This window comes from Hesperophylax consimilis, chromosome 22, assembly GCF_061612785.1.
Source record: "Hesperophylax consimilis isolate HC1 chromosome 22, BYU_Hcon_1.0, whole genome shotgun sequence".
NCBI classification, from domain to species: Eukaryota; Metazoa; Arthropoda; class Insecta; order Trichoptera; family Limnephilidae; genus Hesperophylax; species Hesperophylax consimilis.
In genome coordinates this window covers 17701726-17725757 of record NC_142857.1, presented here as the reverse complement: position 1 = coordinate 17725757, position 24032 = coordinate 17701726, and the positions used below count along the sequence as shown (strand labels likewise).

At 35.3% G+C, this 24032-nt stretch overlaps 3 protein-coding genes across 3 annotated transcripts; all 3 read right to left on the bottom strand.

The window, feature by feature from the left end:
* Positions 1–2008: 2008 nt before the first annotated feature.
* LOC149413178 (epithelial serine protease-like) lies at positions 2009–5520 on the bottom strand. Its single transcript, XM_089645120.1, has 7 exons — positions 5463–5520; positions 4703–4757; positions 4347–4500; positions 3932–4089; positions 3009–3101; positions 2524–2666; positions 2009–2213 (listed from the first exon to the last, which is right to left on the bottom strand). Exons 1-7 carry the CDS (start codon positions 5514–5516, stop codon positions 2040–2042), a joined length of 831 nt encoding a protein of 276 aa, XP_089501246.1. The 5' UTR covers positions 5517–5520; the 3' UTR covers positions 2009–2039.
* Positions 5521–10826: 5306 nt separating this feature from the next.
* Positions 10827–14965, bottom strand: LOC149413177 (epithelial serine protease-like). Its single transcript, XM_089645626.1, has 7 exons — positions 14910–14965; positions 14229–14283; positions 13445–13598; positions 12780–12937; positions 11921–12013; positions 11435–11577; positions 10827–11124 (listed from the first exon to the last, which is right to left on the bottom strand). Exons 1-7 carry the CDS (start codon positions 14961–14963, stop codon positions 10951–10953), a joined length of 831 nt encoding a protein of 276 aa, XP_089501752.1. The 5' UTR covers positions 14964–14965; the 3' UTR covers positions 10827–10950.
* A 4185-nt stretch (positions 14966–19150) lies between these two features.
* LOC149413176 (epithelial serine protease-like) lies at positions 19151–23219 on the bottom strand. Its single transcript, XM_089645427.1, has 7 exons — positions 23166–23219; positions 22473–22527; positions 21713–21866; positions 20426–20583; positions 20127–20219; positions 19636–19781; positions 19151–19324 (listed from the first exon to the last, which is right to left on the bottom strand). Exons 1-7 carry the CDS (start codon positions 23217–23219, stop codon positions 19151–19153), a joined length of 834 nt encoding a protein of 277 aa, XP_089501553.1.
* Between the last annotated feature and the right edge of the window lie 813 nt (positions 23220–24032).

Genomic DNA, 24032 nt, shown 5'->3' with positions numbered 1-24032 from the left:
AGATTATAGTATTGACCTAGATAAATATCTCTATTTTCCTCAAGGGAAGGGCCCAATTTGAAGGAGTTTCAAATCAGTTGTAGTATATTTTATTGACCTCGCATTCATCCAATAAATTTATTTAACTTATCTCTGGCAGATTAGGTTATTTAATCTACTTAATGTATTGACGGTGTATTCATAAAATAAACTATGTTACAAATTTGGCCAATATGATAGTTTGATACAATATTTTTATTCATTTTATTGCATAAGAAAAAAACCCAATTTTACAAAAATTTTAAAATATATTTAAAACAATAATAACGTCAAATAACTACTCATGATTAATCTTATATTATCAGATTTTGTATGTAAAGTTTTCACGAAGAATTAAATACACCTGTGTAGGTACTGCCGATATAACATTAATTCTTTAACTTACATTTGAAAATACAATTATTACGGCCCAACCCTCTCCCCAGCAAAATGAAGTTTAAAAATGTATTATTTCTTTAAGGTAAATCTTAATTTTTCATTAATATAATGGACTTGTTTTAAATGTAGTGTAATTCTGACAAAGGCGGTCATAATGTTTAAAGCAGAGGTTTCCAAACTTTTTTGCCCCGTAGACCACTTGCCAATTTTTTTTCCGTAGGGGGTTTCCACCTACCTGCCGGATATTGAATTTTCCTAAATCTATTAACGTCTCATGTGATAATCATTTATATTTTTCGTAAAAAGATTCCCTTCCCTTGCCTTCCCTACCACCGGGTGGGGATATAGTTCCTTTGTTTTTGCATTATGCAGACAGGGGTGCCCTTGTGAGGTATTACACCAAATGAAAATGAAGCAGGATAAGCAACGGGAATTTCTTTCTGTAACTGGCCCTACATAACTGCCCTTAAGTTCTTTGTTAGGGCTTATTCCGATCAGTTCTTCATGTCATATGATATCCGATTCTTCAACATTCCATTTCCACAGTCAAAACATCATCAAACTTAGTTTTGAAGTCTGTGTGAAGTACATCTAAATGTTGAACGTCATTATTACCATGGAAGTTTTTCATAAATAATTTGGGGATCTAGGAAAATTCGCGGCTTCCAATGTGCATTTTTTCGTTCAATATATTAATTCTGACGAGAAAAGAACGTAGACTCTATTTATATACCTCAATAAACAACTTTACGATATATAAACATCATAAATAAAATATCAAATAAGTAATTTCTCAGTCTATTATTAGTATTACGTTTACTTTGTTATTTGTGTTAGGTGTATTGTGTCATTTACGGAACTCCTAAATATTGAGCTGAAGTAAATGGGGGTCCGCTCGTATGTACCCCAATTTGAATGTCGTAGACCCCCAAATTTTTTTCTCGCTGACAGACCCCCAGCAAGCCGATATCGACCCCTGGGGGTCCATATAGACCACTTGTTTAACCTCTGAACCTCTGGTTTAAAGTATAAATTTAGATAAGTGAATAGTAAATTATTGAACTTTTGATAGTAGCTATAACGTTCTGGTTATACATTGTAAATAAATTTAAAAAATTTAGTTTGAACCACAGAAACAAAGGGAGATATAATTTATCGTTATATTTTTATGTCATTAAAGCATGTTAACTTTCGAAGAGCTAGTCCAAACTGTACGGACTTTGATAAGTGGCGGAGCCAATGAAAGTTATGCGTTTAGTGTGTAGGTAGAAATAAAGGTGTGGCTTATTACTCTAAGGGCGCCCCTGTACGTAAATGCGACAGTCAGTAATATGGGTTAACGATGTTGGCGACACTTTAGCGTGCAGTTTCATATTAAAAAGGGGTTCGTGATCCGTCTCCCTTGTTTCCATTATCTGTGATGACCAATAAGTATCTCCAATGATCCATTTATTGCTCATACATAGTTAATTATTTGAAACTCGCAAGAACAATTACAAATTTTTATTTTCTCAAAAATATCTAACAGTTAATTTTTCTTAACAACTAATCCGATGGTATGGTATAGGTCAAGACATTGAATTGAATGAATTGACTTGATCCGACTTCAGGGGGCGAGTGACTTAGAGATCGAACCTCAGTCCGGTGACGGAGTTGATCCAGGAGACGAAGTGGTTGGGCCTGACGAAGCCAGATGGGGCGCTGGAGGAGCATCCTGCGCTGCTGACGAAGCTGACGACTCCTACGAGGGTTGCGCTGGTTCCGCTTCCAAGGATCAATGGGCCGCCGGAGTCTCCCTACAAGAAAAATACGAATTAATTATGATTAATTTTCTGGTGGACAAGGATTCTGCACTCCTCGTGGTCCTATGCCGTGTGGAGAGCTGCAAACACCGATATTCTGCACGCCTGTGATATTTAACCACTTCAACGCATCGATAATCTTTTGCTGCTTTTCCTGCCTTCCACTTTACCAGTGATAATGAGTTTCTCTTGGTTTGAGTACTCAGTTTGAAGAGCAATGTGCCCAAAATATCTAAGAATACGCTGTAGACAGATATGTCCCGAATGATTTAGGTCCAAGAGAAAATTAAAGGAATGTACTTACGCTGCACACTCCCTGGGCAGAGCTGGTGATACCAGCAGCGCAGACGGTGGAGGGGATGATGATGGAGCCGAAGGTCTGTTGGCAGACGGCGTTGGTGATAACCCTCAGGTTGACGTAGTTCAGGGTGGAAGAGGTTGGGCCGTCTACAAAGAAAATACAAACATGTCAATGATTTTATGGCGTGTTCATTATTTATGCAACAAAAGTTCCGTAAAGTTGACGTAAACGATACAAATGAAGATGGTAAACCATGTCAAACAATCTGGTACCAGCTAAAGGCAGACTAAGACAACGAAATATTGATAACATCTTGCCAGAAATAGAAAGTCTGTCGGGTCTTCGAAAGTGAAATGCCATCGATGGGGAGAAAACTTCCCGAAAGGTCATTGATATATTTGGTCTATGGGAATGGTTTATAGGGTATTTTACTTCTACTTGTAATTGTATATGTTGTGGCTTTTGTGTTGAAAAGATTTTGGGCTTACTGTTGGCGGTGTATCCGAATCCACTGGCGGTGACGGTCTCTCCGGCGTAATTCAAGCTGGAGTCCTTGGCGAGAGTAATTGGCCTGATGTTAGCTGAAAGAAAGAACAAAACGAATATTAATAAGGGTTAGTGCAGTTATTAAAATTCTGTCACAACAATGTTTATAATATGAACACTATCACATTATTATTGTGGGTTTGAACATAAATATTCAGAATATCCTAAACTACAAGTTTGCATTTTTATGAATCGTTATAACAGATAATTTTTGGGAAGTGATTTAAAATAAATACAGTGACAAATACTAGTTTCTGTGATTGTAACGATGCTTCAATGAAATTGGATTTGCTTAGAAGTTCTGCCATTTTCAAAATTGGATCCGATGTGTCAAGAATTCAGACAAACCATAAAGTCTTAAGAGGAAGCTACAAGCCAAAAATGTATATATTCTTGATACACCTTATATTGTAGGTAATAGGCATTCAAATCGCTTGACAAACCGGCGTCTAGAAACTTTCGTTTTCAACCACAAAACCGGTTTTTATTTATTTTGTAATTAATTTTGTAAGAAAGAAAAAAAGTTAATGAAGTGAAACTGTCACAGATAATCTTAGATATAATACTGTATCTTTTTCCTTTACATTTCTATTGAAAAAAACTATTTTTTTATAGTTTACATTTATATTCTATATAAAGTAATTTATTTTTTATTTGTATTCTACTCAAGCGAAACGATAGGAAAACCTTCAATTTATATGAAGCATATTTTTTTGGTATTCATAATATTCATTCGTTATAAAGATTAATCAAAATAATGATTTAGCATTAAGCTTCGCCTTAAATAAATATTATATTATTTCTTCATTGTTCTGTATCGTCACTCTTCCATCTACCATGGAAGCAAGATATTAAGTAAACTTACCTCCCAATGCGACATCGCTGCTCCATCCCAGGAGGGCGATATCGTTGTTGAGGGTGTTGGAGTTGTAGTTGGGGTGCACGTGCAGATTGGTGGAGGTGACCACGACGGGGGAGCTGGCGATGCTGGTGCTTCCCAGAGAGAGCTGAGCAGAGGTGGCTCTGGAGGAACAAACAAAGACAGTGAATATATGTGGCTGGCTTCCGTAATTTGCCTGCAACACTGTATATACCGACGAAGTCAGACGCTGGCTGCTTCACTAAATATTGCATGTTACTTATTTTGATAATGTAGGTAGTATGTATACATATTATAATATTTTTTATGATGTATAGTTATTCTAAAAGAGTTAATATAAATTATAAACACGAATGCAATATATATTTGATAGGTAATGAGACGAATAGTCTATATTTACCCCTGCAGACAATGGCCGGCGGTGATGGCCCAGCGGGGGCTGATGAGGGAAGCTCCGCACTGGATCCTGCTGCCTCCGCTCAGGGTGATGAGCAGGTATCCCTGGTGAGGGAACTGGTTGGCGGCGGCGGGAGAGCCCTGGATGATGCGGTCGCCTGGGGAAATGAAACGTTTGTTAAAGCAAATGGAAATAACGTCATTATAGTTTTGGGGTTTGAAATTTAATAAAGACACGTTCGTGTACGATGGTGTAGGAATTTGGTTTTAACTTTCGTCATTTCAAATATTCTTTTTTTCACTCATTCGAAAGATGAAATGATTCGTGAAAGATTCAGCTGTTATGATAAGAAAACTTACTCCAAGATTCCTCTTGCAGCTCTTCGGGGGTGGTGATCCCGAACTCCTTGTAGCCCTAAACAGAAACAAATACGATTAAATGAAGAAATTAATAAATACGAAATAAAACGAAAAACCTTGGTAACATGCCGTTATTTCATGGTTGACATCTTTTGCACCGCTGCCCGAAGCGTTCGTCATGGCCGGTATCGTATTCCATACGCAATACCAAAAAAAGCCATCTTTTGAAATATTCAAAGAACAGCTTGTGATAAAAAGAAAAGAAATCACATCAATAACGATCGATTACATAGTTAGTGATGGTGTTAAGTTGACAAATTTAAAAAAAGTTTATTAAATAATGTTTTGTTTCAAAATAAGTTGATTTTTATTAAACAGTTATTAGAAATTAACGTGTTTGAATGCGAATGAAGCAATGAGTGTATTAATTCTCTCTGCCTACCCCAGATGGCATGATGGTTAATTAGTTCATAAGTTACATTTAAAAAACATGTTTATATGCGGCTATACATTTAGACTATTTATCAGGTTCAAATTGAAATTTCACGCAAAATGAACAAGCTTTATATGTAAACATTTTACACGTTGAAAAATATTTTTTTACGATATGTTAAAGGTTTATTTATTTTAAAACATTCAAATTTAAAAACAAATTAAAACACTTTTAATAATGACCATAAAAAAGGCAGTTTTTACAATCTTTAAAAAATAAAAAATAAATTAAAGTAAGCAATTTTGTAGAATTAATTGATGAATGTACCTTGGCAAGGGCCACAGCGCAGAAGAACACTCCGAGAATGGCTAGGAATCTCATGTTGCTTACGAAAAGTAACTGAGGAGTAGCAGAATTATTTGGCTTATATAGTGCCAAAGGAACAACTATAATCGCGGCTTATCTGATAGTGGGATTCCCAATTTGATTGAGTGGATAGATTTTCATTAAGTGTAATGCGAAACATAATCTATTCCATTGTAATTATATCATTATCTAAACACTACACAAGATTCTATTATTTGTTAAATTGTATGTGGATTTGAATCCAACAATATCTAGCCGTTATCTTTGTCTTTTCTTCTTCTCTTCTTTTAATATTCTTTCTTCTCATTATCTTAGTATTGTATCATCCGCTTTTCTTCCACATATATTTTTTTCTGCGTGTCTAAATTTGTTTTCTTCATCTTTCCATTTTCTTTTATTCTGGTCTTGAAATTTAAATAAAGATTTTACTGCTTTCTCCACTCCTCCTCGTCTTTTCTTATGTTCTATTTATCGAATTTTGTTACTTCCTATCGTGTTTTTTCTTCTTCTTTCTACCTTATTTTCACCTACTTTTCTTCGTGATAAGCCTAATGATGTCGAAATTCTTATACATATGCAGATTTTCTCAATTGTCTCCATAGTTAATATAATTCCGGGCAGTGGCTGAGTTGGCAAAGTTTTTGGGTCCCACCCAGACGTAGTGTGTTCAATTCCTCGGCTGGCTAAGTCCTCCATCACAACACGAGCAACATTTTCCGATTACTGTGGTGGTAGTAGGACTTTTTAAAATATTGTAAAGTTGTTCGTTACCCGGGAATATTTGTCTATCTTCAGGTAATTTTCTTTAGCATTCACCTCATCCTATCACATCTCAGAAGGATGGCCTTTTTTGCATACACTATGCATATTGCAACTTTTCGACGACGTTTGTAGGTCGTTTTTTAAGCTTCGCCTCCCTTATTAAGCGCCCAGTACCTGGTCTGACCAAGTTATTAGAAAGTAAATGTAAAATTTATTGTTTAATAGAAAAATGACTTGGTTTATTATACCACCTCACAAGGTCGCTCCTGTATATATAATGTCTTGATTATTGAACATGAAAGTAACAAAACCTAATTTATAACTTCACTTTTCATTTATCAATGATTGAGTTTTGTTAATTTTGTTTGGGTTTTTTCTGTAATCCGTTTTAATTCTTTTATATATTTGTTTTAGTATTTCAAATGTATCGCATTTATTCAATACGTGGGCTTTTGCAAACACAACACAACAACGTTTCGATACATCTAATATACATGATATGGCCTTAGCACTGGCAAGCCACCCAGAGAGGCCAACATTACTGGAAAACTTTGAAATTTTAAAAATATTGTACCAAATAAAAAAAAAAACAAGGGTCCGCTCTGAACCAAACCGCGCCTGGTGATAGTAACAACCTCAAGGGCACTGTGTTAGGCGTTAGGTATTATCAGCGTCTTAGATACTTGGCTGCATGGCAAGCGGACTATTGGAGCGGACTGCACCAATAGCGCCTGCACGGGGCCATGAATGATGCAAAATCATTTGTTTTTGGTTTTAAATTTTGGTCGCTTATAAATATTTAATTGACATGAACACATTGCCTTTGAAATAAAATACAATTTTTATGATAAATCTTTCTATAAGCCAAGTATCAGACCTATAAAACTGCTTTAAAGTTCAAAATCTCCTACTTACAAACTCCATTTCAGTTATGGTTGTATTGTATAATGTGGCATATTAAATTCTTAAGAAAATCATCTTAAAACATTTAAATATTTGTTCCTGATCTTCGGAGAATAAAATAAAACGCACTTTTGTCGTTTTTTTTTGCATCATTTTAAAACAGGCGGCTGGTGTTAAGCGGGAATTTAAACCTTATCGCCAGCTACATAAGGAGTATTATTGATAGTGACCCGATTCCAAGTGTTACATGACATGGTACTTGGCCCTAAGATAACTTACTACATATTATATAACTACAACTAACGTAATAGTACACTCTCTTTTGTTATCATGATAATATGTATAATATTGTTGGATTCCCCGCAATGCTTCGTTATTGCTAATGTCTTTCTTGGGCGCCTCCGACTTCTTCCACTATTCACTACTGTAAACCACAATGTTACTGTAAAAAAACTACATTACATCTACTTTAATTCGACTCCATATCTCATTACGATGCAAAGATATTACGTTAAGTATTTCTCGGTCGTCCTCCTCGACTTCCCTCCCGACCTCTTCTGCTCGTTGTATTCTACGTGTTCATAGATGGCGTTAATTAATTCATTGTATTAAAACACGCTTTTTGCAAGGTATTGCTTTAAAATATTAAGACAAATCATTTGTTTGCGCCCGTATATACGCAACATGAATATGAATCAATAGTTTTGTTCGTTTAAAGACTTAATTCTTTCGAGAAAGGCACACAAATACAATATTTTACCGATGATTCAATCCAATATTGTATTTGTATGCCTTTCTCGATAGAATTGAGTTTTTATATGGACAAAACTATTTATTCATATTCATATTGCGTATATACGGGCGCAAACAAATAATTTGTCTTAATATTGTAAAGCAATACCTTGCAAAAAGCGTGTTTTAATACAATGAATTAATTAACGCCATCTATGAACACGTAGAATACAACGAGCGTTGCGTTTAACCTTACATCTCTAAACACTCCTAGCACTAATATTATAAAATTTTCAGCGATATCGGACGACTACTTTTCGATTTTGCGAGCACAAGCATACGTAAGATGATTTTTTATGTATTACTATTAAAAACCAGTTAGAATTTAATTCAACCATTTACAATGCATTTTATGATATAAGACGTTGTCCTGCCACAGAACTACTTCTATGAAGGGAAGTTAAAATTCAGTTTTGTATGTATAGGGTTTTCCAATAAGAGGTCTTATTTTGAATAGCCCGATATTTTGTTAGATGTTACTTTTGAAGCTGTCATTTTTAATTTATATACATAATAAAATAAAAGAAGTGATAAGAAAGTGATAAGAAAGTGATAAGTGATAAGAAGTGATGTGTAGTTTGTGGCAAGTCTGTGTTTATGTATATAAAATAAATAAAAAATTATTTTATATACATAATAAAATAACACCTCTTATTGGAAAACCTTATATTTTTTTAGATCTTGACAACTATCCTATATTTCAAGTTGGAACCAACCATACACATTCACAAAATTTCATTGAAATACGAACACAGCAGTGACACGTGATTTTTATATATTAAGATATTGTTCAGCTTCCGAAGCGGATATTGTACGCTTTATCACTCCATGTTTCTTTTCCCAATTCATCTAAACACTATTCCCGATAATAAATGAATAGGTATAAAAACAGTTCAAGATAAATAAAGCCCTAAAGATGTCGCTAGAAGTGGGTGTTTTCAAATAGAGAATTTTGAAATTTGATTAGAGTATTGACCTAGATAAATATCTCTATTTTCCTCAAGGGAAGGGCTCAATTTGAAGTTGTTTCAAATCAGTTGTAGTTTATTTTATTGACCTCGCATTCATCCAATAAATTTATTTAACTTATCTCTGGCAGATTAGGTTATTTAATCTACTTTATGTATTGACGGTGTATTCATAAAATAAACTTAGTTACAAATTTGGCCAATATGATAGTTTGATACAATATTTTTATTCATTTTATTGCATAAGAAAAAAACCCATTTTTACAAAAATTTTAAAATATATTTAAAACAATAATAACGTCAAATAACTACTCATGATTAATCTTATATTATCAGATTTTGTATGTAAAGTTTTCACGAAGAATTAAATACACCTGTGTAGGTACTGCCGATATAACATTAATTCTAACTTACATTTGAACATACAATTATTAACCCTCTCCCCCAACAAAATGAAGTTTAAAAATGTATTATTTCTTTAAGATAAATCTTAATTTTTCATTAATATAATGGACTTGTTTTAAATGTAGTGTAATTCTGACAAAGGCGGTCATAATGTGTAAAGCAGAGGTTCCCAAACTTTTTTGCCCCGTAGACCACTGCTTAAATTTTTTTCCGTAAGGGGTTTCCCCCTGCCTGCCGAATATTGAATTTTCCTAAAGCTATTAACGTCCCATGTGATAATCATTTAAAGGGAAGGGATTTTTTTTTCGAAGATTCCCTTCTCTTGCCTGCCCTACAACCGGGAGTGGATATAGTTCCTCTATTTTTGCATTATGCAGACAGGGGCGCCCTTGTGAGGTATTACACCAAATGAAAATGGAGCAGGATAAGCAACGGGAATTTCTTTCTGTAGCTGGTCCAACAGAGCTGCCCCTTAAGTTCTTTGTTAGCGCTTATTCCGATCAGTTATTCTTGTCATATGATATCCGATTCTTCAACATTCCATTTCCACAGTCAAAATATCCTCAAACTTAGTTTTGAAGTCTGTGTGAAGTACATCTAAATGTTGAACTTCATTATTACCATGGAAGTTTTTCATAAACAATTTGGGGATCTAGGAAAATTCGCTGCTTCCAATGTGCAATTTTTTCGTTCAATATATTAATTCTGACGAGAAAAGGAACAAAGACTCTATTTATGTACCTCAATAAACAACTTTACGATATATAAACATCATAAATAAAATATCAAATAAGTAATTTCTCAGTCTATTATTAGTATTTATTACGTTGACTTTGTTATTTGTGTTAGGTGTATTGTGTCATTTACGAAACTCCTAAATATTGAGCTGAAGTAAATGGGGTTCCGCTCGTATGTACCCCCATTTGAATGTCGTGGACCCCCAAATTTTTTTCTCGCTGACAGACCCCAGCAAGCCGATATCGACTCCTGGGGGTCCATACAGACCACTTGTTTAACCTCTGAACCTCTGGTTTAAAGTATAAATTTAGATGAATAGTAAATTATTGAACTTTTGATAGTAGCTATAACGTTCTGGTTATACATTGTCAATAAATTTAAAAAATTTAGTTTGAACCACAGAAACAAAGGGAGATATAATATATCGTTATATTTTTATGGCATAAAAGCATGTTAACTGTCGAAGAGCTAGTCCAAACTGTACGGACTTTGATAAGTGGCGGAGCCAATGAAAGTTATGCGTTTAGTGTGTAGGTAGAAATAAAGGTGTGGCTTATTACTCTAAGGGCGCCCCTGTACGTAAATGCGACAGTCAGTAATATGGGTTAACGATGTTGGCGACACTTTAGCGTGCAGTTTCATATTAAAAAGGGGTTCGTGATCCGTCTCCCTTGTTTCCATTATCTGTGATGACCAATAAGTATCTCCAATGATCCATTTATTGCTCACACATAGTTAATTATTTGAAACTCGCAAGAACAATTACATATTTTTATTTTCTCAAAAATATCCAACAGTTAATTTTTCTTAACAACTAATCCGATGGTATGGTATAGGTCAAGACATGAATTGACTTGATCCGACTTCAGGGGGCGAGTGACTTAGAGATCGAACCTCAGTCCGGTGACGGAGTTGATCCAGGAGACGAAGTGGTTGGGCCTGACGAAGCCAGATGGGGCGCTGGAGGAGCATCCTGCGCTGCTGACAAAGCTGACGACTCCTACAAGGGTCGCGCTGGTTCCGCTTCCAAGGATCAATGGGCCGCCGGAGTCTCCCTACAAGAAAAATACGAATTAATTATGATTAATTTTCTGGTGGACAAGGGTCCTGCACTCCTAGTGGTCCTATGTCGTGTGGAGAGCTGCAAACACCGATATTCTGGACGCCTGTGATATTTAACCACTTCAACGCATCGATAATCTTTTGCTGCTTTTCCTGCCTTCCACTTTACCAGTGATAATGAGTTTCTCTTGGTTTGAGTACTCAGTTTGAAGAGCAATGTGCCCAAAATATCTAAGAATACGCTGTAGACAGATATGTCCCGAATGATTTAGGTCCAAGAGAAAATTAAAGGAATGTAATTACGCTGCACACTCCCTGGGCAGAGCTGGTGATACCAGCAGCGCAGACGGTGGAGGGGATGATGATGGAGCCGAAGGTCTGTTGGCAGACGGCGTTGGTGATAACCCTCAGGTTGACGTAGTTCAGGGTGGAAGAGGTTGGGCCGTCTACAAAGAAAATACAAAACATGTCAATGATTTTATGGCGTGTTCATTATTTATGCAACAAAAGTTCCGTAAAGTTGACGTAAAGGATATAAATGAAGATGGTAAACCATGTCAAACAATTTGGTACCAGCTAAAGGCAGACTAAGACAACGAAACATTGATAACATTTTGCCAGAAATAGAAAGTCTGTCGGGTCTTCGAAAGTGAAATGCCATTGATGGGGAGAAAACTTCCCGAAAGGTCATTGATATATTTGGTCCATGGGAATGGTTTATAGGGTATTTTACTTCTACGTGTAATTGTATATGTTGTGGCTTTTGTGTTGAAAAGATTTTGGGCTTACTGTTAGCGGTGTATCCGAATCCACTGGCGGTGACGGTCTCTCCGGCGTAATTCAAGCTGGAGTCCTTGGCGAGAGCAATTGGCCTGATGTTAGCTGAAAGAAAGAACAAAACGAATATTAATAAGGGTTATTACATTATTATTGTGGGTTTGAACATAAATATTCAGAATATCCTAAACTACAAGTTTGCATTTTTATGAATCGTTATAACAGATAATTTTTGGGAAGTGATTTAAAATAAATACAGTGACAAATACTAATTTCTGTTATTGTAACGATGCTTCAATGAAATTGGATTTGCTTAGAAGTTCTGCCATTTTCAAAATTGGATCCGATGTGTCAAGAATTCAGATAAACCATAAAGTCTTAAGAGGAAGCTACAAGCCAAAAATGTGTATATTCTTGATATACCTTATATTGTAGGTAATAGGCATTAAAATCGCTTGACAAACGGAGTCAAGAAACGTTAGATTTCAAGCAAAAAACTGGTTTTTATTTATTTTGTAATTAATTTTAGAAAGCGAAAAAGTTAATGAAGTGAAACTGTCACAGATAATCTTAGATATAATACTGTATTTTTTTAAAGTTGTTTTCTTTACATTTCTAATGAAATTTTTTTTTTGTAGTTCACATTTATATTCTTTACTGAGTAATTTATTTTTTATTTGTATTATACTCAAGCGAAACGATAGGAAAACCTTCAATTTATCTAAAGCATATGTTTTGGTATTCATAATCTACACCAATTCGTTATAAAGATTAATCAAAATAATGATTTAGCAGCTTCGCCTTAAATAAATATTATATCATTTCTTCATTGTTCCATCTATCATGGAAGCAATATATTGAGTAAACTTACCTCCCAATGCGACATCGCTGCTCCATCCCAGGAGGGCGATATCGTTGTTGAGGGTGTTGGAGTTGTAGTTGGGGTGTACGTGCAAGTTGGTGGAGGTGACCACGACGGGGGAGCTGGAGATGCTGGTGCTTCCCAGAGAGAGCTGAGCAGAGGTGGCTCTGAAGGAACAAACAAAGACAGTGAATATATGTGGCTGGCTTCCGTAAATTGCCTGCAACACTGCTAACGAAGTCAGACGCTGGCTGCTTCACTAAATATTGCATGTTACTTATTTTGATAATGTAGGTAGTATGCAAAGATATTAGAAGAACGAGATGTGCTATGAGCAGTTCATACTGTGTGGAATTGTTTTGCCCAGTGTCGCCCGTTTTGTTCACCAATACTACTGCACACCTTCGCTTACGCTAAGGTATCCGCACAAATACATAGAACAGATTTCTGTGCGTACATTTCCCGATAGTATTTAAAGTACCCTAATTAGGTAGTACTCCGCCTACGGTCCGGCGACCAACATAGCATATCTCGTTCTTCTAATATCTTTGGTAGTATGTGTACATATTATAATATTTTTATGATGTATAATTATTCTAAAAGAGTTAATATAAATTATAAACACGAATTAAATATATATTTGATAGGTAATGAGACGAATAGTCTATATTTACCCCTGCAGACAATGGCCGGCGGTGATGGCCCAGCGGGGGCTGATGAGAGAAGCTCCGCACTGGATCCTGCTGCCTCCGCTCAGGGTGATGAGCAGGTATCCCTGGTGAGGGAACTGGTTGGCGGCGGCGGGAGAGCCCTGGATGATGCGGTCGCCTGGGGAAATGAAACGTTTGTTAAAGCAAATGGAAATAACGTCATTTTAGTTTTGGGGTTTGAAATTTAATAAAGACACGTTCGTGTATGGGGTGTAGGAATTTGGTTTTAACTTTCGTCATTTCAAATATTCATTTTTTCACTCATTCACTTGTTTGCTTTAGAAAGATGATGCCAAATGTGCTTATGAGTTAAAGCAGTTATTAATAAAATTACTTTATTATCTGAATGTTTAAAATCTCTTATTCAGTAATTGCATTCTTACGATCACCAGACTAGGCACAAATCCTTGCTATTTCGATTAAACAAATGATAATAATGCCCTTTAAAATATAATATCCAAGCATTTTTATGGAAGAACAAAGTTACCTTAACATGACCTAACATTTCATCAGTAATTTTAAAAAGCAATAAGTATTTTTTATTACCAAAGTGTGTTTCTATTTTATATGTGAAAGGCTGTATTAAGATTTGATTATCTAAGTAAATAAGTATTTAAAGGTCTCAAGATAACAAAGAATGTGATAAAAAGCTTAAATAGATATGGGATACTAAGTCACCACAGTAAATTAAATATATAAAAAATCGTGGGTGTACGAAAGATTCAGCTGTTATGATAAGAAAACTTACTCCAAGATTCCTCTTGCAGCTCTTCGGGGGTGGTGATCCCGAACTCCTTGTAGCCCTAAACAGAAACAAACACGATTTAATGAAGAAATTAATAAATACGAAAAACCATGGTAACATGCCAACATTTCATGGTTGACATATCTTTTGCACCGCTGCCCGAAGCGTTCGTCTGGCCGATATCGTATTCCATACGCAATACCAAAAAAGACATCTTTTGAAATATTCAAAGCTTGTGACAAAAAGAAAATATCACATCAATAACCATTAATTGCATAGTTTGTGTATGACAAGATAAAGTTGCGTTTTAAAATAAGTTATTTTTTCAAAAATTATTAGAAATTAACGTGTATGAATTCGAATGAAGCAAGGAGTGTTTACCAATCCTCTCTGCTTACCCCCGACGACATGATGGTTAATTAGTTAATAAGTTAACAAAAAAAATGCCAACTATTTTTCAGGTTCAAATTGAAATTTCAAACAAAATGAACAAGCTTTGTATGTTAACATTTTACACGTTGAAAAACATTTTTTTTACCATATGTTAAGTGTTTATTTTTGTTAAAACATTTAGATTTAAAAACAAATTAAAACACTTTTAATAATGACCATAAATGGCCAGTTTTTATAATCTTTAAAAAAAATATAAGCTAGCAATTTTGTAGAATTAATTGACAAATGTACCTTGGCAAGGGCCACAGCGCAGAAGAACACTCCGAGAATGGCTAGGAATCTCATGTTGCTTACAAAAAGTAACTGAGGAGTAGCAGAATTATTTGGCTTATATAGTGCCAAAGGAACAACTATAATCGCGGCTTATCTGATAGTGGGATTCCCAATTTGATTGAGTGGCTGGATGTTTTCATTAAGTGTTTTGCGAACATAATCTATTATATTGAAATTATATCATAATCTAAACACTACATAAGATTCTATTATTTGTTAAATTTTATGTGGATTTATATCATTGTCTTAATTATCTTTGTCCATTCTTCTTCTCTTCTTTATATATTCTTTCTTCTTATTGTCTTAGTTATCTTCGTCCTTTCTTCTTCTCTTCTTTTAATATTCTTCCATCTCATTATCTTAGTATTGTATCATCCGCTTTTCTTCCACATATATTTTTTTCTGCGTGTCTAAATTTGTTTTCTTCATCTTTCCATTTTCTTTTATTCTGGTCTTGAAATTTTAATAAAGATTTTACTGCTATTCCCACTCCTCGAGGTCTTTTTTCATTTTTTATGTTCTTTTCATCTCATTTTTTCTTCCTTTCGTCTTCTTTTCTTCTTCTTTCTACCTTATTTTCACATACTTTTCTTCATGATAAGCCTAATGATATCGAAATTCGTATACATATTCAATTTTTCTCAATTATCTCCATAGTTCATATATATACCTGTCAGTGGCTGAGTTGGCAAACCGATTGGGTCCCACCCAGACGTAGAGTGTTCAATTCCTCGGCTGGCTAAGTCCTCCATCTCAACACAAACAGCATTTTTCGATTACTGTGGTGGTAGTAGGAGTTTTTCAAATATTGTCAGGTTATTCGTAACCCGGGAATATTTGTCATAACACAACAACGTTTCGATACATCTAATATACAAGGGTCTGCTCTGAGCCAAACCGCGCCTGCTGATAGTAAAAACCTCAAAGGCACTGTGTATTATCACCGTCTTAGATACTTGGCGCCATGGCAAGCTGGCGCCTGGAGCGGACTGCTCCAATAGCGCCTGCACGGGGCCCTGAATGATGCAAAATCATTTGTTTTTGGTTTTAAAATTTGGTCGCTTATAAATATTTAATTGACATAAACACATCTTACTTGGTATTTGAAAGAGAAAACCATTTTTATGATAAATCTTTCTATAAGCCAAGTATCAGGCCTATAAAATGCTTTAAAGTTCAAAATCTTCTATTTACGAACTCCTTTTCAGTTATGGTTGTATTGTTAAATATGGCAAATTAAATTATTCAGAAAATTATCGTATGTTATTTAATTATTTGTGCCTGATCTTCGGAGAATAAAATAAAATACAATTTTTGTCGTTTTTTTCTTGTTAATTCAAAACAGGCGGCTGGTGTTTAGCGGGAATTTAAACCTTATCGCCAGCTACATAAGGAGTGTTTTACGACGTGTTACATCGCCATAAAATAACTTGCTTCATATTATATAACATGTAATAGTACACTATCTTTTGTCATCCTGATAATTTTTATAATAATTACTAGTGGATCTCCCGCAATGCTTCGCTATTGTCTTTCTCGGGCGCCTCCGACTTCTTCTCCATTCATTACTGTATCCCACAATGTTATTAATTCGACTCCATATCTCATTACGATGCAGAGATATTACGTTCAGTACTTATCGGCCATCTCCGACATATTTTACCATTTAAATATCTCTAAACACTCCTGGCACTAATATTATAAAAATTTCAGCGATATCGGCCGACTACTTTTCGAGTTTTGCGAGCACGAGCATAAGTATGATTATTTTTTTATGTATTATTATAAGAAACCAGTTAGAATTTAATTCAACCATTTAGAATGCATTTTATGATATAAGACGTTGTCCTGCCACAGAACGACTTCTATGAAGGGAGGTTAAAATTTTGGTTTGTATATTTTTTTTTAGATCTCGACAACTATCCTATATTTCAAGTTGGAACCAACCATACAAATTCACAAAATTTCATTGAAATACGAACACAGCAGTGACACGATATAGTGATATTGTTCAGCTCCCGAAGCCAATATTGTATGCTTTATCACTCCATGTTTCTTTTCCCAAATGATCTAAACACTATTCCCGATAATAAATGAATAGGTATACAAACAGTTCAAGATAAATAAATCCCTGAAGATGTCGCTAGAAGTAGGTGTTTCCAAATAGAGAATTTTGAAATATGATTAGAGTATTGACCTAGATAAATATCTATATTTTCTTCAAGGGAAGGGCCCAATTTGAAAAATCAGTTGTAGTATATTTTATTGACCTCGCATTCATCCAATAAATTTATTTAACTTATCTCTGACCGATTACGTTATTTAATCTACTTAATATATTGACGGTGTATTCATAAAATAAACTAAGTTTTAAATTTGGCGAATATGATAGTAGGATTCAATATTTTTTTTCATTTTATTGCATAAGATAAAAACCCATTTTTACAAAAAATTTATAATAAATTTTAAACAATAATGGCATCAAATAACTACTCATGATTAATCTTATATTATCAGATTTTGTATGGAAAGTTTTCATGAAGAATTAAATGCACCTGTGTAAGTACTGCCGATATAACATTAATTCTTTAACTTACATTTGAAAATACAATTATTACGGCCCAACCCTTTCCTCCAGCAAAATGAAGTTTAAAAATGTATTATTTCTTTAAGGTAAGTTTAATTTTTCATTAAAATAATAGACTTGTTTTAAAGATAGTGTAATTCTGACAAAGGCGGTCATAATGTTTAAAGCAGAGGTTACCAAAATTTTTTGTCACTACTTGCAGACCACTTGCCAATTTTTTTTTCCGTGTGTGGTTTCCACCTGCCTGCCGAATATTGAATTACATAAAGTTATTAACATCCCATGTGATAATCATTTATTTTTTTCGTAAAAAGATTTTCCCTTGCCTGCCCTACAACCGGATGGGGATATAGTTACTCTGTTTTTGCATTGTGCAGACTGGGGCGCCCTTGTGAGGTATTACACCAAATGAAAATGAAGCAGGATAAGCAACGGGAATTTCTTTCTGTAACTGGCCTTACAGAACTGCCCCTTAAGTTCTTTGTTAGCGCTTTTTCCGACCAGTTCTTCTTGTCATATGATATCCGATTCTTCAACATCCCATTTCCACAGTCAAAATGTCCTCAAACTTAGTTTTGAAGTCTTTGTGAAGAACATCTAAATGTTGAACGTTATTTTTACCCTGGACGTTTTTCAAAAACAAGTTGGGGAACTATGAAAATTCGCAGCTTCCAATGTGCAATGTTTTCGTTCAATATATTAATTCTGACGAGAAAAGGAACGTAGACTCTATTTATATACCTCAATAAACAACTTTACGATATATAAACATCATATATAAAATATCAAATAAGTAATTTCTCAGTCTATTATTAGTATTACGTTAACTGTGTTATTTGTTTTAGGTGTATTGTGTCATTTACGGAACTCCTAAATATTGAGTTGAGGTAAATGGGGGTCCGCTCGTATGTATCCCCATTTGAATTTCGTGAAACCCCAAATTTTTTTTTCTCTGACAGACCCCCAGCAAGCCGATATCGACCCCTGGGGGTCCATATGGACCACTTGTTTAACCTCTGAACCTCTGGTTTAAAGTATAAATTTAGATAAGTGAATAGTAAATTATTGTACTTTTGAAAGTAGTTATAACGTTCTGGTTATACATTGTAAATAAATTAAACAATGTTACTTTCTTTGAACCACAGAAACAAAGGGAGATATAATATATCTTTATATTTTTATGGCATAAAAGCATTATAACTGTCGAAGAGCTAGTTCAAACTGTACGGACTTTGATAAGGAGCGGAGCCAATGAAAGTTATGCGTTTAGTGTGTAGGTAGAAATAAAGGTAGGTAGAAATAAAGGTAGGTAGAAATAAAAAGGGGTTCGTGATCCGTCTCCCTTGTTTCCATTATCTGTGATGACCAATAAGTATCTTTATGTTAGTGTATAATTTCGTTATTGTGAGATAGATACTAGTCGATAGATACTATGTCTCCAATGATCCATTTATTGCTCATACATAGTTAATTATTTAAAATTCGCAAGAACAATTACATATATTTATTTTTCAAAAATATCCAACAGTTAATTTTTCTTAACAACTTATCCGATGGTATGGTATAGATCAAGACATGAATTGACTTGATCCGACTTCTAGGGGCGAGTGACTTAGAGATCGAACCTCAATCCGGTGACGGAGTTGATCCAGGAGACGAAGTAGTTGGGCCTGACGAAGCCAGATGGGGCGCTGGAGTTGCATCCTGCGCTGCTGACAAAGCTGACAACTCCTACGAGGGTCGCGCTGGTTCCGCTTCCAAGGATCAATGGGCCGCCGGAGTCTCCCTACAAGAAAAATACGAATTAATTATGATTAATTTTCTGGTGGACAAGGATTCTGCACTCCTCGTGGTCCTATGCCGTGTGGAGAGCTGCAAACACCGATATTCTGGACGTCTGTGATATTTAACCACTTCAACGCATCGATAATCTTTTGCTGCTTTTCCTGCCTTCCACTTTACCAGTGATAATGAGTTTCTCTTGGTTTGAGTACTAAGTTTGAAGAGCAATGTGCCCAAAATATCTAAGAATACGCTGTAGACAGATATGTCCCGAATGATTTAGGTCCAAGAGAATCATTAAAGGAATGTACTTACGCTGCACACTCCCTGAGCAGAGCTGGTGATACCAGCAGCGCAGATGGTGGAGGGGATGATGATGATGGGGCCGAATGCCTGTTGGCAGACGGCGTGTGTGATAACCGTCAGGTTGACGTAGTTCAGGGTGGAAGAGGTTGGGCCATCTACAAAGTAAATACAAAACATGCCAATGAGTTTATGGCGAGTTCATTATTTATTCCACAAAAGTTCCACTGACGTAAAGAATATATATGAATATGGTAAACCATATCAAGCAATCTGTTACCAGCTAAAGACAGACTAAGACAACGCTTCATTGATAACATCTTGTCAGAAATAGAAAGTCTGTCGGGTTTTCGGAAGTGACATGCCTTCATTAATGTGGCGAAAGCTCTTCAAACGTACATCATCGATGTATTTGGTCCCTAATACAATTACACTTTCGTGTAATTGTATTAGTACACATAAACGTTGTAGCTTTTGAGTTAGGGATAAGATATCGGGCTTACTGTTAGCGGTGTATCCGAATCCACTGGCGGTGACGGTCTCTCCGGCGTAACTCAAGCTGGAGTCCTTGGCGAGAGTAATGGGCCTGACGCTAGCTGGAGAAAAGAACAAAACGAATATTAAGTGTGTAATTACTTATGCTTGAATTTCTAAGGGTTCAACGGTCTGCGCTTGATTTGAAAAGTGCTTAGGTTATATTGGGTCAAGTTAGGTTAGATTCGTAGTTTGTTTTTTTCTTTTCATTATTCTGTTTCTTCACTCTTCTATTCTATCGTGGAAGGAAGATATTTAGTAAACTTACCTGACAGTGGGACATCGCTGTTCCATCCCAGGAGGGCGATATCGTTGTTGAGGGTGTTGGAGTTGTAGTTGGGGTGCACGTGCAGATTGGTGGAGGTGACCACGACGGGGGAGCTGGCGATGCTGGTGCTTCCCAGAGAGAGCTGAGCAGAGGTGGCTCTGGGGGAAAAAACAAACATTTTTACGTTATTTCATTGGTAAGTTGCTGGTTTCGGTGGTTTGCAAACATAACCCATTGAATTTATTCACCTTTCAAACTGACAAACTGGCCACATGAAAGTTAAAAACAATTTATAACAGGTTTAAATGAACCAATCAACATGTACAACAAAATGGTTGTGTGATGTCTTCAAAGTTTCAAAAGAAATGCAAAACCTTTTAAAGGACTATTTATGACGCAAATATTGACAATTTTATCTTAATAGCTGTGCCACACAAATTGAATTTATAAAATGTGAATCAATTTTGATTATATTGATAGGTAATAAAATGAATAGGGAATGCAATCCCGCAAGAAAATGTCAATCCAGGTATTTGCGGGACTGAACAATCTGAGTCCCGCTGGATCCAGGTATTTGCGGGATCCAGCAGAGTGGACTTAGATATCTAATCAATCGTATAATAAAGACCTCGATCTACCAACCTTGTTTTTAGACTTTTAAATTTATACCTATAATAAAACAAGTTCTTTGGGACATTTTAAATGATTTATTAATAGGTATACCTTTAGTTAGACATAGGTAAAGTTTAAGTCATAAATTGGCAAAGAATAAGATAAGACATTAATTTACATAACATACCCGCCTCAGAACAGACTTTGTCTAGTGAGGTGGGTAAAAGAAATCTATATACACAAATGAAAATAAAATAAACGCCCGGATTGCCGGCACTGAAACTGAACTGAAACTTAAATTTAAATAATAACGTTAGCACGATAAACAATATTCTTGTACAATGAGCATCATAAGTTTAGTTAAACATTATTTTGGAAATAGCTTCGTAAAAAAGTTAAAGTATTAATTGTGTCATCTGATAAACGGCTTCTGATATTGGACACAAGATAGCCAGCGGCTGAAAAAGCTCGTTCAGCTTTCACGTTGGTTGGCACAATAGTCATTAGCGCATTGTAAGTGAATTGAAGGTAATTCTCTGTAATCCCGCCAGCCCAGCGGGATCCCGCAAAATTTTCGACCGAGATTAGTCCCGCAAAATGTCTGCGGGATCTCGGTATTTCGGGATCCCGGTATACCGGGATTGCATTCCCTAGAAATGAATAGTCTGTATTTACCCCTGCAGACATTGGGCGGCGGTGATGGCCCAGCGGGTGCTGATGAGGGAAGCTCCGCACTCCATCCTGCTGCCTCCGCTCAGAGTGACGAGCAGGTATCCCTGGTGGGGGAACTGGTTGTCGGCGGCGGGAGAGCCCTGGATGATGCGGTCGCCTGAGGAAATGAAACGTTTGTTATGGCAACTAGAAATATAGTTTTTGAGGTCTGAAAATTAATGAGTGTATGCTCAGAGATGTACAAATTTGATTTTAAATTTTTAAGCCATTTCGATTACAGAACTCATTTTGAAAGTGAAGCTTTGGAAAGATGTAGCCAAACATGTTTTGATTGGCAATTTTATAAAATTACTTCGTTATCTGATTTTTTTTTTTCAGTAACTACTTACCTACATTAAGTATTAGAAACTTACGATCACCTAAACCAGCCCGTATTAAGGTGATCAAACCAATAATATATAATGTACAACATTTTCTAGAAAAACAAAGTTACCGTGGCATGACGTAACTGTTCCTCCTTCATTTTTAAAAGCAAAAATGGTTTTTTTATTACCAAAAGTTTGTTTGAAATTTTCAATTTCAAAGGCTAAAAGCTTATCTATAGATTTGATCCATTAAGTAACTAATTGTTTATGGGTCTCAAGATAAATAAGTTAACAAAGAAGTGAGATATTTGGGATACTTCAGTCACCCCAGTAAAATAAATGGGTTAAAAAAATCGTGGGTTTGCGAAAGAATCAGCTTTTATGATAAGAAAACTTACTCCAAGATTCCAACTGCAACTCTTCAGGAGTGGTGATCCCGAACTCCTTGTAGCCCTAAACAAACAAAAAGATTTAATAGATATTATAATTAATAATGAAATCTATAAAACACTAAATCAATGAACAAAACTTTCGTATCTTTTGCACCGCGGCAAGTGGCGACCGTATGGCCGATATCTGATTTCATAAATAATGCCAAAAAAGTTAACAATAATAATCAATCTTTCAACAATTATTAGAAATGCAAGTATGAATGTGAATGAAGCAAGTTTTGTTTAGCAAACTGCCTGCCCCTGCGGGAAATGGCATGATGGTTAATTAGTTCCTAAGTAGTCTCAACCTTCAAAATGAATAAGCGAACCTGTTGGAAAACATATATTATTTGAGATAATATGCCCTTTACACTATAAAAAAATATATGTACGGCCTTACTAAAAAAACGTGGTGTAAATATTAGGAGACGCGTAAGGTTGGGTTAGGTTAAAAATTTTACTTATTTGAACGCGGCGTTTGTTTAGTTAAAACGGTCTTAAACAAGGTTCAATTCCGGCTTTACCATCGTCAAAGTCATCGAAATTCACTTAAAAAATAATTAAAAGTTAGCTAATAATGTCCAGAAAAAAGGGCAGTTTCCAAAAATATTTTGAAAATTTAGAATGTTAATAAGTAGTAATATTAATTGATGAATGTACCTTGGCAAGGGCCAAAGCGCAGAAGAACACTCCGAGAATGGCTAGGAATCTCATGTTGCTTACGAAAAGTAACTGAGGTGTGTTAGAATTATTTGACTTATATAGTGCCAAACGGACTATAGGCGTGACTTATCTGATATTGGGATTTTTTTAAATTTAACCTGTTCTATTGAAATTATTTTCCTATCCAAAGAAAACATTGGATTCTATTATTTGTTAAAAAATACATGTAAATACATCCAATAATATCTAATCTTCGTCCTTTCTTTTTCTCTTCTTTTAATTGTTTTTCTCAATGTCTTGGGTTTGTATCTTTCGCCTTTCTTCCATCCATCTTTTCTTATTCTTATCTAAATTTTAATTTCTTCTTCTTTAATTTTTTTGTGAAAAATTTCGATGAGCATATAGGTTTCCCTACTTTCTCCAATTTTTCTAACCTTTTTTTCGTTTTCATTTCTTTTCGTCTCATTTTCATCTGCTGATATTTTTTTAATCTATTTTATGTTTCTTTCCACCTTTTCTATTGGTGTTGAGATTTTTTTACAGATACAGATGTCCCTCAAATATCTCCACAGCATTTTATGGCTGCTCTCTCTCTCAGCCGAAGCCGGTAATTTTCTTTAGGACATCATCATCTCACCTCGTCTATGAGTGACCTCTTTTGCATTCTTTGCATACTGTAGCTCTACGACGACCTTTACAGGTCGCATTAGCAGCTTCGCCTCCCTTTTAGGCGTCGAGTTCCTGGTCCGAAGAAAAGTCCATGTTATTAGAAACTAAATAAAATATATTATTAATAGAATAATTATTCGCAGTAATTATGGTCCCTGTATGTATGATGTATTTAAAACAGTCTTTTATATTTAA

Excerpts from the sequence above, each read along its gene's own strand:
- LOC149413178 (XM_089645120.1), bottom strand. The coding sequence starts at position 5,516 with ATGAGATTCCTAGCCATTCTCGGAGTGTTCTTCTGCGCTGTGGCCCTT. Across the intron at positions 4,090-4,346 it reads GCCGGCCATTGTCTGCAGGG|AGCCACCTCTGCTCAGCTCT; the intron begins GTAAATATAGAC and ends TTGTTCCTCCAG. Across the intron at positions 2,214-2,523 it reads CTGCCCAGGGAGTGTGCAGC|GGAGACTCCGGCGGCCCATT; the intron begins GTAAGTACATTC and ends TTTTTCTTGTAG.
- LOC149413177 (XM_089645626.1), bottom strand. The coding sequence starts at position 14,963 with ATGAGATTCCTAGCCATTCTCGGAGTGTTCTTCTGCGCTGTGGCCCTT. Across the intron at positions 12,014-12,779 it reads CAGCGATGTCGCATTGGGAG|CTAACATCAGGCCAATTGCT; the intron begins GTAAGTTTACTC and ends TCTTTCTTTCAG. Across the intron at positions 11,125-11,434 it reads CTGCCCAGGGAGTGTGCAGC|GGAGACTCCGGCGGCCCATT; the intron begins GTAATTACATTC and ends TTTTTCTTGTAG.
- LOC149413176 (XM_089645427.1), bottom strand. The coding sequence starts at position 23,219 with ATGAGATTCCTAGCCATTCTCGGAGTGTTCTTCTGCGCTTTGGCCCTT. Across the intron at positions 22,528-23,165 it reads GCGCTTTGGCCCTTGCCAAG|GGCTACAAGGAGTTCGGGAT; the intron begins GTACATTCATCA and ends TTGTTTGTTTAG. Across the intron at positions 20,584-21,712 it reads GCCGCCCAATGTCTGCAGGG|AGCCACCTCTGCTCAGCTCT; the intron begins GTAAATACAGAC and ends TTTTTCCCCCAG.